The sequence below is a fragment of the Thalassophryne amazonica genome, chromosome 4 (assembly GCF_902500255.1).
Source record: "Thalassophryne amazonica chromosome 4, fThaAma1.1, whole genome shotgun sequence".
NCBI lineage: Eukaryota > Metazoa > Chordata > Actinopteri > Batrachoidiformes > Batrachoididae > Thalassophryne > Thalassophryne amazonica.
The window spans coordinates 131,153,077-131,171,509 of NC_047106.1; the positions used below are offsets into that span (position 1 = coordinate 131,153,077).

Here is an 18,433-nt window from a genome sequence, read left to right on the forward strand (position 1 = left end):
TGCGAATGACAACGGTGAGGTGTCAGTATTTCAGTTACTATTTACAGTTTTGTATGAAGTGAAGCATTAAGGGCAGTTTTTCTTCAGTAGTAGTGCACACCTGCCTTGCCTCTGGCATACACAGGGAACACAGTAAGTATACATAATCTAATGTTGCAGAGGCTTTTTAACATGCTCCCATGCCCCCTAGACAACGTTTAACTTGGAAATAAGTTGATTTGTTGAATTTACAGCTGTGATCAAGTGATGCACCTGAAATGTTCTAGAATCACAGGACAGATGGATGAGATTGATGTTGATACTAAAAGTCAAGAAATGCAGGTGTTGCAGTCACTGCTTTCTTCTGTCCTCCTGGGAGCAATAACATGGAATAGTAGGCTGTTTCCACTCTGGGCTTCTTATTCTACACTCAACAAAATTATAAACGCAACACTTTTGGTTTTGCTCCCATTTTGTATGAGATGAACTCAAAGATCTAAAACTTTTTCCACATACACAATATCACCATTTCCCTCAAATATTGTTCACAAACCAGTCTAAATTTGTGATAGTGAGCACTTCTCCTTTGCTGAAATAATCCATCCCACCTCACAGGTGTGCCATATCAAGATGATGATTAGACACCATGATTAGTGCACAGGTGTGCCTTAGACTGTCCACAATAAAAGGCCACTCTGAAAGGTGCAGTTTTATCACACAGCACAATGCCACAGATGTCGCAAGATTGGACGGAGAGTGCAACTGGCATGCTGACAGCAGGAATGTCAACCAGAGCTGTTGCTCGTGTATTGAATGTTCATTTCTCTACCATAAGCCGTCTCCAAAGGCGTTTCAGAGAATTTGGCAGTACATCCAACCAGCTTCGCAACCGCAGACCACGTGTAACCACACCAGCCCAGGACCTCCACATCCAGCATGTTCACCTCCAAGATCGTCTGAGACCAGCCACTCGGACAGCTGCTGAAACAATCGGTTTGCATAACCAAAGAATTTCTGCACAAACTGTCAGAAACCGTCTCAGGGAAGCTCATCTGCATGCTCGTCGTCCTCATCGGGGTCTCAACCTGACTCCAGTTCGTCGTCGTAACCGACTTGAGTGGGCAAATGCTCATATTCGCTGGCATTTGGCACGTTAGAGAGGTGTTCTCTTCACGGATGAATCCCGGTTCACACTGTTCAGGGCAGATGGCAGACAGCATGTGTGGCGTCGTGTGAGTGAGCGGTTTTCTGATGTCAATGTTGTGGATCGAGTGGCCCATGGTGGCAGTGGGGTTATGGTATGGGCAGGCATCTGTTATGGACGAAGAACACAGGTGCATTTTATTGATGGCATTTTGAATGCACAGAGATACCGTGACGAGATCCTGAGGCCCATTGTTGTGCCATACATCCAAGAACATCACCTCATGTTGCAGCAAGATAATGCACGGCCCCATGTTGCAAGGATCTGTACACAATTCTTGGAAGCTGAAAATGTCCCAGTTCTTGCATGGCCGGCATACTCACCGGACATGTCACCCATTGAGCATGTTTGGGATGCTCTGGATCGGCGTATACGACAGCGTGTACCAGTTCCTGCCAATATCCAGCAACTTCGCACAGCCATTGAAGAGGAGTGGACCAACATTCCACAGGCCACAATTGACAACCTGATCAACTCTATGCGAAGGAGATGTGTTGCACTGCATGAGGCAAATGGTGGTCACACCAGATACTGACTGGTATCCCCCCCCCCAATAAAACAAAACTGCACCTTTCAGAGTGGCCTTTTATTGTGGGCAGTCTAAGGCACACCTGTGCACTAATCATGGTGTCTAATCAGCATCTTGATATGGCACACCTGTGAGGTGGGATGGATTATCTCAGCAAAGGAGAAGTACTCACTATCACAGATTTAGACTGGTTTGTGAACAATATTTGAGGGAAATGGTGATATTGTGTATGTGGAAAAAGTTTTAGATCTTTGAGTTCATCTCATACAAAATGGGAGCAAAACCAAAAGTGTTGCGTTTATATTTTTGTTGAGTGTATGTTTTCTGGTACCAATATGTAGCACTGCCCTCAGTATCACCATAAGACAGTAAAGGTGAAATGCCACATGGCTGTCTTTGATGGTTGTTCAACATAACCCTGATGGGAAGCTATGCAGAAGTAAAACCTGGCTTTTACAGGGTCATAGGGGGCAAAACAATGTTAAAAAAACTCTATCCTTGAGGATAGATGGACAGTGAAATGTTTTTCATTGAATAATTGCTTCAGTTGTTTGTTTTTGTAAGTAAAGGGAGTTTAACATACAACCCCAATTCCAGTGAAGTTGGACGTTGTGTAAAATGTAAATAAAAACAGAATACAATAATTTGCAAATCCTCTTCAACCTATATTCAATTGATACACCACAAAGACAAGATATTCACCTCACCTCAAAATCTCTCATCAGCCGTTAAAATTTTCACTGAAAACCAGCTTAATTTTTCGAACCGTGTCCACTTCGATGTGTCTCACAGGTTTAGAAAAAATTTTGATCAAACAAAGCGCCAGTCTCTCAGCAACTTTTCAGACAAAGGAATTCCGACGAGGGGCTGGACGACTCCTCCCACAAGGAGTGCTCACAGGCCAATGACGTCACCGACAGGCGTGGAAAAACTCACGCATGCGCACGAGGGTTCAAGCATGTCTGACGTAAAAACATATGAATGAAATCCATATAGTTTTTGAAAAAAATAAAAAGGACCTATACTTTGACAGCCCTCATATGTTTACCACTGTTACATCACCTTTCCTTCTAACAACACTCAATAAGCATTTGGGAACTGAGGACACTAATTGTGAGTGTCATAAAAATTCAGTAAGGTATGTCTTCTCCAACACATTCCAATTCTAAGATAGAACTCTGCTAGTGTATACTAAGGTATATCTAAACATCTAAAAAAAAAAGAAGAGTAGAGTAGAGCCACTTAGGTGCCTGGTCTTGAGAACCAGGGATGGCAGGTTGAAAAGCTTTTTTTTTATCTCATGGGAACTCTCCCTACCCACCTAAGCGGCTCAAGAAAATGGACAGCATGTATATAAATGATATTTACACAATCAGGGTAATAAACAACATATACTTTAATCATACCTTAGATCTTGTTCTGACTTATGGTATGGAAATTGAAGACTTAACAGTATTCCCTGAAAACCCCCTTCTGTCTGATCATTTCTTAATAACATTTACATTTACGCTGATGGACTACCCAGCAGTGGGGAATAAGGTTCATTACAGTAGAAGTCTTTCAGAAAGCGCTGTAACTAGGTTTAAGGATATGATTCCTTCTTTATGTTCTCCAATGCCATATACCAACACAGGGCAGAGTAGCTACCTAAACTCTGTGAGTGAGATAGATTATCTCGTCAGTAGTTTTATATCCTCATTGAGGACAACTTTGGATGCTGTAGCTCCTCTGAAAAAGAGAGCCTTAAATCAGAAGTGCCTGACTCCGTGGTATAACTCACAAATTTACAGCTTAAAGCAGATAACCCGTAAGTTGGAGAGGAAATGGCGTCTCACTAATTTAGAAGATCTTCACTTAGCCTGGAAAAAGAGTCTGTTGCTCTATAAAAAAGCCCTCCGTAAAGCTAGGACATCTTACTACTCATCACTAATTGAAGAAAATAAGAACAACCCCAGGTTTCTTTTCAGCACTGTAGCCAGGCTGACAGAGTCAGAGCTCTATTGAGCCGAGTATTCCTTTAACTTTAACTAGTAATGACTTCATGACTTTCTTTGCTAATAAAATTTTAAATATTAGAGAAAAAATTACTCATAACCATCCCAAAGACATATCGTTCTCTTTGGCTGCTTTCAGTGATGCCGGTATTTGGTTAGACTCTTTATCTCTGATTGTTCTGTCTGAGTTATTTTCATTAGTTACTTCCTCCAAACCATCAACATGTCTGTTAGACCCCATTCCTACCAGGCTGCTCAAGGAAGCTCTACCATTAATCAATGCTTCGATCTTAAATATGATCAATCTGTCTTTATTAGTTGGCTATGTACCACAGGCTTTTAAGGTGGCAGTAATTAAACCATTACTTAAAAAGCCATCACTTGACCCAGCTATCTTAGCTAATTATAGGCCAATCTCCAACCTTCCTTTTCTCTCAAAAATTCTTGAAAGGGTAGTTGTAAAACAGCTAACTGATCATCTGCAGAGGAATGGTCTATTTGAAGACTTTCAGTCAGGGTTTAGAATTCATCATAGTACAGAAACAGCATTAGTGAAGGTTACAAATGATCTTCTTATGGCCTCAGACAGTGGACTCATCTCTGTGCTTGTTCTGTTAGACCTCAGTGCTGCTTTTGATACTGTTGACCATAAAATTTTATTACAGAGATTAGAGCATGCCATAGATATTAAAGGCACTGCGCTGCGGTGGTTTGAATCATATTTATCTAATAGATTGCAATTTGTTCATGTAAATGGGGAATCTTCTTCACAGACTAAGGTTAATTATGGAGTTCCACAAGGTTCTGTGCTAGGACCAATTTTATTCACTTTATACATGCTTCCCTTAGGCAGTATTAGACAGCATTGCTTAAATTTTCATTGTTACGCAGATGATACCCAGCTTTATCTATCCATGAAGCCAGAGGACACACAACAATTAGCTAAACTGCAGGATTGTCTTACAGACATAAAGACATGGATGACCTCTAATTTCCTGCTTTTAAACTCAGATAAAACTGAAGTTATTGTACTTGGCCCCACAAATCTTAGAAACATGGTGTCTAACCAGATCCTTACTCTGGATGGCATTACCCTGACCTCTAGTAATACTGTGAGAAATCTTGGAGTCATTTTTGATCATGATATGTCATTCAATGCACATATTAAACAAATATGTAGGACTGGTTTTTTGCATTTGCGCAATATCTCTAAAATTAGAAAGGTCTTGTCTCAGAGTGATGCTGAAAAACTAATTCATGCATTTATTTCCTCTAGGCTGGACTATTGTAATTCATTATTATCAGGTTGCCCTAAAAGTTCCCTGAAAAGCCTTCGGTTAATTCAAAATGCTGCAGCTAGAGTACTGACAGGGACTAGAAGGAGAGAGCATATCTCACCCATATTGGCCTCTCTTCATTGGTTTCCTGTTAATTCTAGAATAGAATTTAAAATTCTTCTTCTTACTTATAAGGTTTTGAATAATCAGGTCCCATCTTATCTTAGGGACCTGATAGTACCATATCACCCCAATAGAGCGCTTCGCTCTCAGACTGCAGGCTTACTTGTAGTTCCTAGGGTTTGTAAGAGTAGAATGGGAGGCAGAGCCTTCAGCTTTCAGGCTCCTCTCCTCTGGAACCAGCTCCCAATTCGGATCAGGGAGACAGACACCCTCTCTACTTTTAAGATTAGGCTTAAAACTTTCCTTTTTGCTAAAGCTTATAGTTGGGGTTGGATCAGGTGACCCTGAACCATCCCTTAGTTATGCTGCTATAGACTTAGACTGCTGGGGGGTTCCCATGATGCACTGAGTGTTTCTTTCTCTTTTTGCTCTGTATGCACCACTCTGCATTTAATCATTAGCGATTGATCTCTGCTCCCCAACCAATCCTAGCAGAAGACTGCCCCTCCCTGAGCCTGGTTCTGCTGGAGGTTTCTTCCTGTTAAAAGGGAGTTTTTCCTTCCCGCTGTTGCCAAGTGCTTGCTCACAGGGGGTCGTTTTGACCGTTGGGGTTTTTCTGTAATTATTTTATGGCTTTGCCTTACAGTATAAAGCACCTTGGGGCAATTGTTTGTTGTGATTTGGCACCATATAAATAAAATTGATTTGATTTGATATACAAGAAATATAGTTACTACATAATATTATAGGAGTTAGCTTCTAAAACCTAAATATTCATACAGGAGAAGATTGTAGTATACGTATACCTAGTCTGTAGACTTGTAGTAAAATTAAATTATAGCTAGTAGGCTAAGCTATAAATATGGTTATAGAAACAGAAGGTATGATGTAATATGTTTTCGGTATCTAAAGTTCACCATGGTAGCTTACTATAGGAACCCCAAACTTAGATACTATCTGTTGATATCTATTAAAAAACCATAAACTGAAGAACCATTAAAAATCTACACAATGTAAAATAAAAGTGTACATCACGAAAGTTAGCTAACTATAGCTAGATGAGCTACCGTTAATTTAGCTGTTAATTAGCCAACCATACCTTGCTAGCCAACAAGGTTAAACAAAACCGGTAATTAGTGTATGAAGTACATTAGCTTAGTTTAACCCTACAATAACGGTATTAACAAATACATGTAACAACAAATGTAAACAAAAGCGTGTATTAACGTACGTTACCCAAACAGAACAGAACCGACTATATTGTTAGCAATGATAAACGTGCTGGAGCCAGCTTGATAACCTAATATTAGCTGTTGGGTTTAACTAATTGTACCCCACTCCTCCATTTTTATCACTAATATAATAATATTAAAAAAAGAACAAGAAAAAGGACATTTGTATGTACTCACCACCATAAAGTGTGCTGAAATGTGTATGGAGACAAGATATAAGTACCTTAGTGAAAGGTATTGGGTATAAAATGATTGGGTATAAAAGGAGCATCCCCAAAAGTCTCAGCCGTTCACAAGCAAAGATGGGGCGAGGATCACCACTTTGTGAATAACTGCGTGAAAAAAATAGTCCAACAATCTAAGAACAATGTTTCTCAACATTCAATTGCAAGGAATTTAGGGATTCCATCATCTACAGTCCATAATATAATCAGAAGATTCAGAGAATCTGGGGAACTTTCTACATGTAAGCGGCAAGGCCGAAAACCAACATTGAATGTCTGTGACCTTCGATCCCTCAGGCGGCACTGCATTAAAAACCGTCATCATTGTGTAAAGGATCTTACCACATGGGCTCAAGAACACTTCAGAAAACCATTGTCAGTTAACACAGTTTGTTGCTACATCTACAAGTGCAAGTTAAAACTCTACCATGCAAAGCGAAAGCCATACATCAACAACCAACAACATCAAGATACGCCGCCACCTTCTCTGGGCCTGAGCTCATTTGAAATGGACAGATGCAAAGTGGAAAAGTGTGCTGTGGTCTGAGTCCACATTTCAAATTGCTTTTGGAAATCATGGATGCCGTGTCCTCCAGACAAAAGAGGAAAAAGACCCTCCAGCTTGTTACCAGTGCAATGTTCAAATTCCAGCATCTGTGATGGTATGGGTGTGTGTTAGTGCCCATGACATAGGCAGCTTACACACCTGTGATGGCACCATCAGTGCTGACAGGTACATCCAGGTTTTGGAGCAACACATTCTGCCATCCAAGCAATGTCTTTTTCAGGGACGTCCCTGCTTATTTCAGCAAGACAATGCCAAGCCACATTCTGCACGTGTTACAACAGAGCGGCTCCATAGTAAAAGAGTGCAGGTACTAGACTGGCCTGCCTGCTGTCCAGACCTGTCGCCCATTGAAAATGTGTGGCGCATTATGAAGCACAAAATACGACTACGGATACCCCGGACTGTTGAACAACTGAAGTCGTAAATCAAGCAAGAATGGGAAAGAATTCCAGCTCCAAAGCTTCAACAATTAGTGTCCTCAGTTCCCAAATGCTTTTTGAGTGTTGTTAGAAGGAAAAGTGATGTAACACAGTGGTAAACATACCACTGTCCCAACCTTTGTGAAACGTGTTGCAGGCATCCATTTCAAAATGAGCAAATATTTGCACAAAAACAATAAAGTTTCAGTTTGACCATTAAATATCTTGTCTTTGTGGTGTATTCAGTTGAATATAGGTTGAAGAGGATTTGCAGATCATTGTATTCTGTTTTTATTTACATTTTACACAACGTCCCAACTTCATTGGAATTAGGGTTGTACTTTAATTATTCCAAAATTGACATAAAAAATGCTTGAATGATTTAATGTAGAATGTCCTTTGTTCTGTGTTGTGCAATACAGCTTACTGTAGATATTAGCAAATGAAAGTTGACATTCCAAATGGTCTTCTTGTATTCACCTTTTGATGTCAAACCCAAATGTCTTCAGTGGATAGCAAAAACAAATAAGTTGGGCTAATTGTTCCAATACTTCTGAAGTAGACTGTTTTTATCAAGAACTTGGGTTGGGTTGCGGGATTGACGGTTACAGCGACTGACAAGGTACAAGGTTTTTGTATTTATTTTAGATTTTATTTGTTTGTTCAAAGGTGTGCAAAAAAGACAACACAAAAACTTGTGAAGAGCAGCAGTTCTGAACCTAAATTGGATGTAAATGCACTAAAATTTGATCACATTCTTACATGTGACTGGAAATCAGTGCAGCTGCATTATTCGTGTCGTTAATCGTATTACAATTACAACTTGTCTGTTCTCCCATCAGACTGAAAATCATGGCAGCAGGCGGCAGGTAATCAACATTGCTTTTATTAATGAATGCACATAAAATTGAGACCCACAGACCCCTGAATACATGTATAGTCAGATACATTAGCATTTGGACAGTGATCCAGTGTTTGAAAATTTGCCTCTTTGTTAAGGTGCGTTTACACATAAGCAAGACACGTTACATGTCATTTTTTTGTCATTCGTGACACATTCCTGACATTGTTAATGTGACTTAATGCATCTGAATAGTGCGTGTTGGTGCGTGATATTCTTGATATTCGTGGAGCATGTTTTTGCCTGTCAAATCTTCCACGAATGTCACACACCGCCCTCATTTCGTCTCGCGTCGTGGAGGTCGCAACTGAGCGTATTGATCCGTCTTGATGAGTACTGATCCTTAATAGAACGTGACAACGTTCGTAGTGGTTCCTGTGATGGTTCTTGGAGCCCAAACTGTCACGCGTTATTACGAAGTGACACGGATACTGTCAAGTTTTGACACGACTTGTAACGCGGCGTCACATTTCACTGAGCGCCATGACGGATCAGTTTTCTGTCATGTGCGCACAATTAAACTCGGCTCCAAATGTCGGTCCACAGTTCCCGTTGAAGTTCCTCAGGACGCTCCTGCAGGTGTTCCACCTGCTGTAACCGATGAGCGAGAGAACGAGTCTGAACCAGAGGAGCGAGAGGAGACTCACGTGCAGCCAGACATCTCTGCACCTCCTCCAGTTCAGCGGAGGAAGAAGCGCGCGCACAATTAAACCCTGCGCTGCACAACATTGATTGCTGACACCAAGTCGGCTAAAAGTCAAATTTCAGTGCTCTTCAGCGCGCTCCTGCAGGTGTTCCACCTGCTGCTTGTGCCTGATGTTTGGGGAAATGCGCCAGACGAGAGCCGCATGAAGCCAAACATCTGGCGCTGTCCTTTTCCTCCTCTCTGCGCCACTCCATGGCACAGAGCCCAACTACGCATGCAGTCACAAAGTTCTTCTGAAAAACTGGAGCGATCTGAATTCAGTTGGATGAATATGGGTGTGTGTGGAGACAATTCACCTCCTTCACAACGTGACAGAACTTAACGATGCGCTGTGCGTAACAATGCGGAACACTATTGTTGACCGTGCGTAATGGTTCCTGATAATTCTCCGGCAACATATGCCATTAATCGTAACGTGTGTTAACAGGTTGCAGCAGTTCCTGAGGACACCTGACGCCTCTGCCCCGAATAATCACATTCGTGATCAGCGGCCAAGAATGTGTACTTCGTGGCATTCGTGACTTGTTGTCGTTATGTGTAAACGTAGCATAACACCACAACGGAACTGAATTGAAGCATTGTGTATTATGTGTCAGTGTGTGAAGCATTGCGTGTTCTGTTCCTCAGGGATTCCTAACCTGCACATTTTTCTCCTCTTCCTGCACTGTCAAGAGCTGATTAACTCGTCCAGGTGCGCTCTACCAATGTGCTAACAGGCATCTGACTGAGTTCAGACTGTTGTTTACTGATCAAGAGACCGCTGATGGAAGTTGCACAATGAATTCTATTACTATAGGTTCAGATTGAGCTAAATGCTGCCAAACTGGCAGGACTGCACCTCACAGTGCAGATGGATAATGAACCAAAGCACACTGCCAAAGCATTCCAAGAGCTTTGGACAGGAAACAAATGGAATATTCAGTCACCCGACCTCAAACCAGTAGAGCATGTTCTTCACTTACAAACCTGAAGGAAGAAAGCCCCACAAACCAACAACAACTGAAGGAGGCTGTAAAAACCTGGCAGAGCATCTCAAAGGAGGAATCTCAGCATTTGCTAATGGCCATGGGTTCTAAACTTCTGGCAGTTACTGACAAGTATTAATAATATTTATCTTAATAATTGTTACTTTGTCCAAAGTAAGATCTTGATTGCATTATTTCAACTTGATTGTGGTGGTCCAAATACTCTTAGGGTATAAGTTGACCTTGGCTAAAACTTTCAAATTCACTTTCAGTTTGACTACAAATATTCTATTTTGTCAAATATGTATTAAAGCAAATAAAAAGTCGACTTTATTTCCATACAAAGTTTAATTATACTGTCACGTCTGTCATGTTTTTGGTCTGTCCTCAACATGGGTTTGTTGCAGTGAGTATGGGAATCGGTTGACAAGTAGGGGAGAGATTTGAGTCACATTGAATGCATCAGGGTGTGTGTGTGCGTGCACGTGCAGAGGTGCAAAATTAAATAAAGAGAGACTGATGATTTTTGGAGTTTGTCAGTCAAAGACAAACGTACGTACTACTGCAACTGAGACGTACTGCTGTGGAGCTGGTGGAAACGTGAGTGTTGTCTGTCAGCTCCATACACATACCACAGATGCAACGGACCGCAGATAGAATGCATAGTATGTGGGAATCTCACTCTTTTGAAATCCCTTAATGGATTTCAGCGAAATGATACACAGTTGTAGTACCTCACATGTAGAAGTGCACAAAGGCAGATCATTCCAGTCCGTCTTCAAGGGGAGATAATTATGGGATTTTTGTTGGTTCTGTTTTAATATGTCCCATTTGTGATTTATATATAGAGGTTGTGCAGTTTCAGGCGTGTCTTCACTAAAGAATTACTCGCAATGATATATAATACATGCAACAACTAATTTATCAGATCAGTGGTATTTAATTTAAGAGCTTGATCACAGATATCTAGTTTATCCAGCTCTTGGTCACACATCTGCTCAGCTTGCTACCATCTTGGAACCCCATTTAATGTATAACCGATACACCTGAGAGGAGTAGTTGCAGGTAATGTGCCTTGTCTTATGCTGACCTCCATGTTTTCTCCTGCCTTCCTCCAGAGTCTCACATTCAAAGGGAAGATGAGCACTAGCCTTAAATTCAAAGAAAAAGCCACAGATCTTGACACTCGAAGTTATAAGTGCCTCCTTCTTGCTTTGGTCAAACTCATTCATGCTGACCCCAAACTCATGTTACATGTAAGTGTGCCAATTCTGAATTTCAAAATACATTAAGTGTCAGAAGGAGTTAATGATAGGTTTTGTTTACATGTACTGGTAGAAATGGATTGCCACAAAAGTTTGTTTTTTTGGGATATATGTTGCATATCAATGTTTATGTACATTGACGATGCTAAGACAAGACTTCATGAGCAGTCGAATCTCAAGTCTGCATGTATGTGTAACTATGTTCAAGATAAGCAGGATGTATATATTCATGTACAACACATATACTTCTATCCATGAATAGGCAGCTAAGATTTGAATTATATTGAATTATGTTACATATTGATAAATTGTGTTGATGGGAATTTAGGGAAATTTTTTGTGTCATTTATGAATGCACAGTATTGTCCTCTTTAGACTGGTTAATGAAGGTTTTGGTTTTGTGACATTTTTGTGTGTGCTAGAACCCAGTGAAGCAAGGTCCAGATGTCCAGAGCAGCACAGCAGAGCTCATCATTGGACTAGTGCAGCTGGTGCCACTAACCAACACCGCGCAACTCTCACATGAAGCTATGGAGGTCAGATACATGAGCCACTCCACAACTTCAACCATGTGCATCATTTTATTACACACACACACACACACACACACACACACACACATATATATATATATATATATATATATATATATATATATATATATATATATATATATATATATATATATATATATATACAGTGAGGAAAATAAGTATTTGAACACCCTGCGATTTTCCAAGTTCTCCCACTTAGAAATCATGGAGGTGTCTGAAATTTTCATCTTAGGTGCATGTCCACTGTGAGAGACATAATCTAAAAAAAAAAAAAAAAAAAAAAAATTCTGGAAATCACAAGATATGATTTTTTTTAAATTGATTTATATGTTACTGCTGCAAATAAGTATTTGAACACCTGTGAAAATCAATGTTAATATTTGGTACAGTAGCCTTTGTTTGCAATTACAGAGGTCACACGTTTCCTGTAGTTTTTCACCAGGTTTTCACACACTGCAGCAGGGATTTTGGTCCACTCCTCCATACAGATCTTCTCCAAATCTTTCAGGTTTGGAGTTTCAGCTCCCTCCAAAGATTTTCTATTGAGTTCATGTCTGGAGACTGACCAGGCCACTCCAGGACCTTGAAATGCTTCTTACGGAGCCCCTCCTTAGTTGCTCTGGCTGTGTGTTTGGGGTCATTGTCATGCTGGAAGACCCAGCCATGACCCATGTTCAACGCTCTTACTGAGGGATGGAGGTTGTTTGCCAAAATCTCGCAATACATGACCCCATCCATCCTCCCTTCAATATGGTGCAGTCACCCTTTGCAGAAGAGCTCCCCCAGAGTATGATGTTTCCACCCCCATGCTTCATGGTTGGGATGGTTTTCTTGGTGTTGTTGTCATCCTCTAAACATGGTAAGTGGAGTTGATTCCAAAAAGCTCTATTCTGGTCTCATCTGACCACATGACCTTCTCCCATGCCTCCTCTGGATCATCCAGATGGTCACTGGTGAACTTCAGACGGGCCTGGACATGTCCTGGCTTGAGCAGGGGGACCTTGCTGCCCTGCAGGATTTTAAACCATGACAGCGTCATGTGTTACTAATGTAATGTTTGACTGTGGTCCCAGCTCGCTTCAGGTCATTGACCAGGTCCTCCTGTGTAGTTCTGAGCTTTCTCAGAATCATCCTTACCCCACAAAGTGAGATCTTGCATGGAATCCCAGACCGAGGGAGATTGACAGTCATCTTGTGTTTCTTCCACTTTCTAATAAATAATCATAACAGTTTTTGTCTTCTACCAAGCTGCTTGCCTGTTGTCCTGTAGTCCATCCCAGCCTTGTGCAGGTCTACAGTTTTGTCCCTGGTGTCCTTAGACAGCTCTTTGGTCTTGCTGTGGTGGACAGGTTGGAGTGTGATTGATTGAGTGTGTGAACAGGTGTCTTTTATACAGGTAACAAGTTCAAACAGGTGCAATTAATACAGGTAAAGAGTGCAGAATAAGAGGGCTTCTTAAAGAAAAATTAACAGGTCTGTGTGAGCCAGAATTCTTGCTGGTTGGTTGGTGTTCAAATATTATTTGCAGCAGTAACATACAAATAAATGATAAAAAAAAAAAAAAAATCATACATTGTGATTTCCGAAATTTTTTTTAGATTTTGTCTCTCACAGTGGACATGTATCTAAGATGGAAATTTCAGACCCCTCCATGATTTCTAAGTGGTAGAACTTGCAAAACCACAGAGTGTTCAAATACTTATTTTCCTCACTGTGTGTGTATATACTCGTGTGTGTGTGTGTGTTTGTGTGTATATATATATATATATATATATACATATATACATATACATAATGGTCCGTGGAAAAAGTTTTTTGTCAGGCATTTCAGAGAATGAAAATTTTAATATGATTCAGTCAGTTTTATTTTTAATTTGGATAATTAAGGCCTACAGCTCCAAAAATAAATAGAAACTGTATATCTCAAAACATTACAGTATTTCAGCAGATCAGTTTAATAAAAGTGAGAGTGAGGCTGCGTCAGTCACAGTCAGTCAGAGCTGCGTGTCGTCAGAGCGAGCTGCAAAAAGTTTGTACCTGAGTTTTCAGAGGTGGTGTTTGTAGTTGCCATCTGCCACGCCGGTGTTTGCCAACCCGGACAGTGGGAATACCACCTCAACCGGCAACTTAGCCCCGCGACTGGACAGCAACAACGTCCGAGGCCCGCTCAACGTGGTGAATTCACTGAGGCCGCGCGCTGCGTCATTAGAGCCGCGCGTCACGAGTGCCGCTTCCCCGAGGCCTCGTGCAGCCACCGCGGATCCATCAGCGCGGAAACACCGAGGCCGCGCGGCACCAGCGCAGTGCAGATCCATCCCGGTGATAAACAACACAGGCTGTTAACATCGGCGATCGACAAGCTGCTCATAAACCGACCATGGGGCCTAAGAAGGTTCTGACAGCGGAGGAAGGTGACGATATTAAAAAATCTCTGGACTTTTTATCAGAGGAGATTTCTGTTGTGAAGCAGCAACAGAAATCAATCATGGATCTGGTGGAGGAGGTGAAGGCATTACGGCTCCAGAATGCCGAGAAAGACCGGCATCTGGTGCAGCTGGAAAATAGAGTGGCTGAATTGGAGCAGTACACCAGAATCAACGACGTCATCATCACAGGTCTTCACATCAAACCACGGTCCTACGCACGGGCGGTAACAGATGAGAGCGGAGGGGAGCCCAGTGAACAGGAGGTCAGCTCTGTGGAAAAACAGGTTGCTGATTTCCTCCTATCTAAAGGTATAGAAATGGATTTAAATAACATTGAAGCGTGCCACCCTCTGCCCCGGAGAAATGACGGTGATAAACGAACCGTCATCATGAGATTCATCAACAGAAAACACAAAACAGCACTGTTAAAACAAGGAAGAAAACTGAAAGGGACAAACGTATTCATCAATGAACATCTCACCAAACGGAATGCCGACATCGCCAGGAAAGCACGCTTCTTGAAGAAACAGGGAAAAATCCAGCACACATGGACTTCAAACTGTAAAATATTCATCAAACTGAACGGATCACCAGAACAAGCAAAAGTCATGGCAATAAGGAACATCGAGGAGCTGGACAAATATGAACAATAGTGTTTCTTAAAGCGAGGATCTGGACAGATATGACCAATAAGGTATGAGGACACAAACACATCACAACACCATGACACAGACCAGAGGAACCTATTCATCTACTACCTATTCATCTACATCTGGAGACAAGAAGGATATAACTCAAAGGATTGCTGATCATGGAAAAGTAGAACTGAGAACATTTAAATACACAGACCACAATGTACTGGACTTGGAGCACGATATAGACCCAGACAATAATTTCTTCTCAAATATCAATGACAGTTGTTGCTATTATACAGATGAACAGTTTAATCGGATCATTAAAACGGATAACAAATTATCAATAATCCATTTCAACAGCAGAAGTCTATATGCAAACTTTAACAACATTAAAGAATATTTAAGTCAGTTTAAAAAAATATTTAACATAATTGCTATATCAGAAACATGGATCAATGAAGATAAAGGAATGGATTTTGAACTGGATGGATATGAATTTAATTGTGTAAACAGAAAGAATAAGAGTGGAGGAGGAGTGGCTGTGTATGTGGATAAGAACATGGATTATAAAATAGTAGACAATATGACAACTGTGATTGATAACTTATTAGAATGTATAACTATTGAAATATGTGAAGAAAAAAGCAAAAATGTATTAGTCAGCTGTATATAGAGCACCAGGATCTAGTATTGAAACATTCACTGACTGTATGGGAAAAATGTTCTCAAAAACTAATCAAAAAACTGTGTTCATTTGTGGTGACTTAAATATTGATCTGCTCAATCCAAATAAGCATAAAATAACAGATGAATTTATCAGTATAATGTACAGTATGAGTTTATATCCAAAAATCACCAGGCCAAGCAGAATTACATCCCATAGTGCCACCTTAATTGATAATATATTCAGCAATGATATTGAGAATAACACTGTGAGTGGATTATTAATCAATGACATTAGTGATCATCTACCAGTTTTCATCGTTTATAATAGAAACCATCGGCGGAATCAGCCAGAGGAGAAAATAAAATACAGGCGAGTGCGGACAGAGGAAAACATGAACACACTAAAGAAGGATTTACAGGAGCAAAACTGGGAAAAGGTATACAGTGAAAGTGATGTTGATAGTGCATATGAAACTTTTTTACAAATATTTACATCATTATATGATAAAAATTGTCCAATTAAACAAGACTACAGAAAACAAAAAATCCAAGCTCGACCATGGATGACGAAAGGGTTACGAAATGCATGTAATAAGAAAAATACACTGTATAGAGAATTCATAAAACTAAAGACTAAAGAGGCAGAAAATAGATATAAGAAATACAAAAATAGATTAACTAATATTATACGGGTATGTAGGAAGGAATATTATAGTAACATATTATATAATAACAAAAACAATATTAAAGGAATATGGGATATATTAAATAGCATTATCAAAAATGGTAATAAAAAACAGAGTTACCCTCAGTATTTCATTGATAATAATGTCAAGAAGGAAAATAAGGATGAGGTAGTCAACGGTTTTAATAATTTTTTTGTAAATATTGGACCAAGCTTGGCAGAAAAAATTCCCGATTCCCAACCTGAGGATTGGGATAATAATCTCATAGAAAGAAATCCCTGTTCAATGTTCCTCACAGCAGTGGATGGAAATGAAATTATAGACATTGTGAATAATTGTAAATATAAAACATCTACCGATTTAAATGAAATTGATATGGTGGTGGTAAAACAGGTCATTGAATGGATTGTAGAACCATTAACATACATCTGTAACTTATCATTTCAAACCGGTAAATTTCCCAATCAAATGAAAATAGCTAAGGTTGTGCCGCTGTATAAGACTGGGGATAGACACCACTTCACAAATTATAGACCTGTTTCTTTGCTTCCACAATTTTCCAAATTATTAGAAAAGTTATTCAATAATAGATTAGACAAATTCATAAATAAACATAAATTACTTACTGATAGTCAATATGGATTCAGAGCACATAGTTCAACATCACTTGCATTAATAGAATCAGTTGAGGAGATTACAAACGCCATAGACCACAAATTACATTCAGTTGGAATATTTATAGATCTTAAAAAGGCTTTTGATACAATTAATCATGACATATTAATCAATAAACTTGAACAGTATGGGATTAGGGGGTTGGTGTTGCACTGGGTGAGAAGCTACTTAAGTAACAGAAAACAGTTTGTGAAGTTGGGGGAATATACATCATCATGCTTGGACAATGCTTGTGGCGTCCCACAGGGGTCAGTATTGGGTCCAAAACTGTTTCTAATTTATATAAATGATATTGTCAATGTTTCCAAAATATTAAAATTAGTATTATTTGCAGATGACACAAGCATTTTTTGTTCAGGGGGGGATTTGCAGGAGTTACTGAGGAGGATCAGTATGGAAATGGGAAAATTGAAAATATGGTTTGACAGAAATAAATTATCATTAAACTTAAGTAAAACAAAATACATGTTATTTGGCTATTGTAATACAGATATACAGGTTCAGTTACAAGTCGAGGGGGTAGATATTGAAAGGGTACATGAAAATAAGTTTCTGGGGGTGATAATAGATGATAAGATAAACTGGAAGACTCATATAAAACATATACAAAGTAAACTGTCAAGAAGCATTTCAGTTCTAAACAAAGCGAAACATATTCTGGACCACAACTCACTCCGCATTCTTTACTGCTCACTGGTTTTACCATATTTACAGTACTGTGCAGAGGTATGGGGTAATACTTATAAAGGTACAACACAATCACTGTCAGTAATGCAGAAAAGAGCTATAAGAATTATTCATAATACTGGCTATAGAGATCATACAAATCCACTATTTTTACAATCCAAATTCTTAAAATTCACAGACTTGGTTCATTTTCAAACAGTACAAATTGTGTATAAAGCAATAAACAATTTACTTCCAGCAAATATTAAAAATATGTTTTTTAACAGATCAGGGGATTACAGTCTGAGGGGGAAATTTAATTTAAAGCATCAGTGGGCACGAACAACATTAAAAGGTTTCTGTATTTCTGTCTGTGGGGTGAGGATGTGGAACAGATTGGGAGTGGGGCTCAAGCAATGTCCAAGCATGAACCAGTTCAAACAGCGGTACAAAAATATGGTTTTTTCTGGGTATAGGGAAGAGGAAGGGTAATGAGGGTTAGGGTGTTTTTGTTGTTTGCTTCGGCTTGTAAATATATAGTATTTTGTATGTAAGTAGGTATGTGTAGGTGTATATTTATGTTTGTGTATATATATGTGTATATATGTATATGTGTATATATGTGTATGTTGATGTGTATATGTATGTGTGTGTATATATATGTATATATATATATATTGATATCGGTTTAGGTGTGTAGGAATTTATGTGTATATGTGGCAAAGGGTATTACTGGTTG

The 18,433-nt window shown here is 39.7% G+C and overlaps 1 protein-coding gene across 4 annotated transcripts in view; it reads left to right on the forward strand.

Annotated features, from left to right (window-relative positions):
* LOC117508745 (neurofibromin) overlaps nucleotides 1-18,433 on the forward strand; it is a 333,092-nt gene that overhangs the window by 84,662 nt on the left and 229,997 nt on the right. For all 4 annotated transcript variants that reach the window (XM_034168565.1, XM_034168568.1, XM_034168567.1 and 1 more), the window contains exons 12-14: nucleotides 1-14; nucleotides 11,240-11,377; nucleotides 11,809-11,922. The exon at nucleotides 1-14 is cut by the window's left edge and continues 118 nt beyond it. In XM_034168565.1, coding sequence (XP_034024456.1) covers nucleotides 1-14; nucleotides 11,240-11,377; nucleotides 11,809-11,922 — 266 coding nt within the window. The remainder of the gene's footprint in view (nucleotides 15-11,239; nucleotides 11,378-11,808; nucleotides 11,923-18,433) is intronic.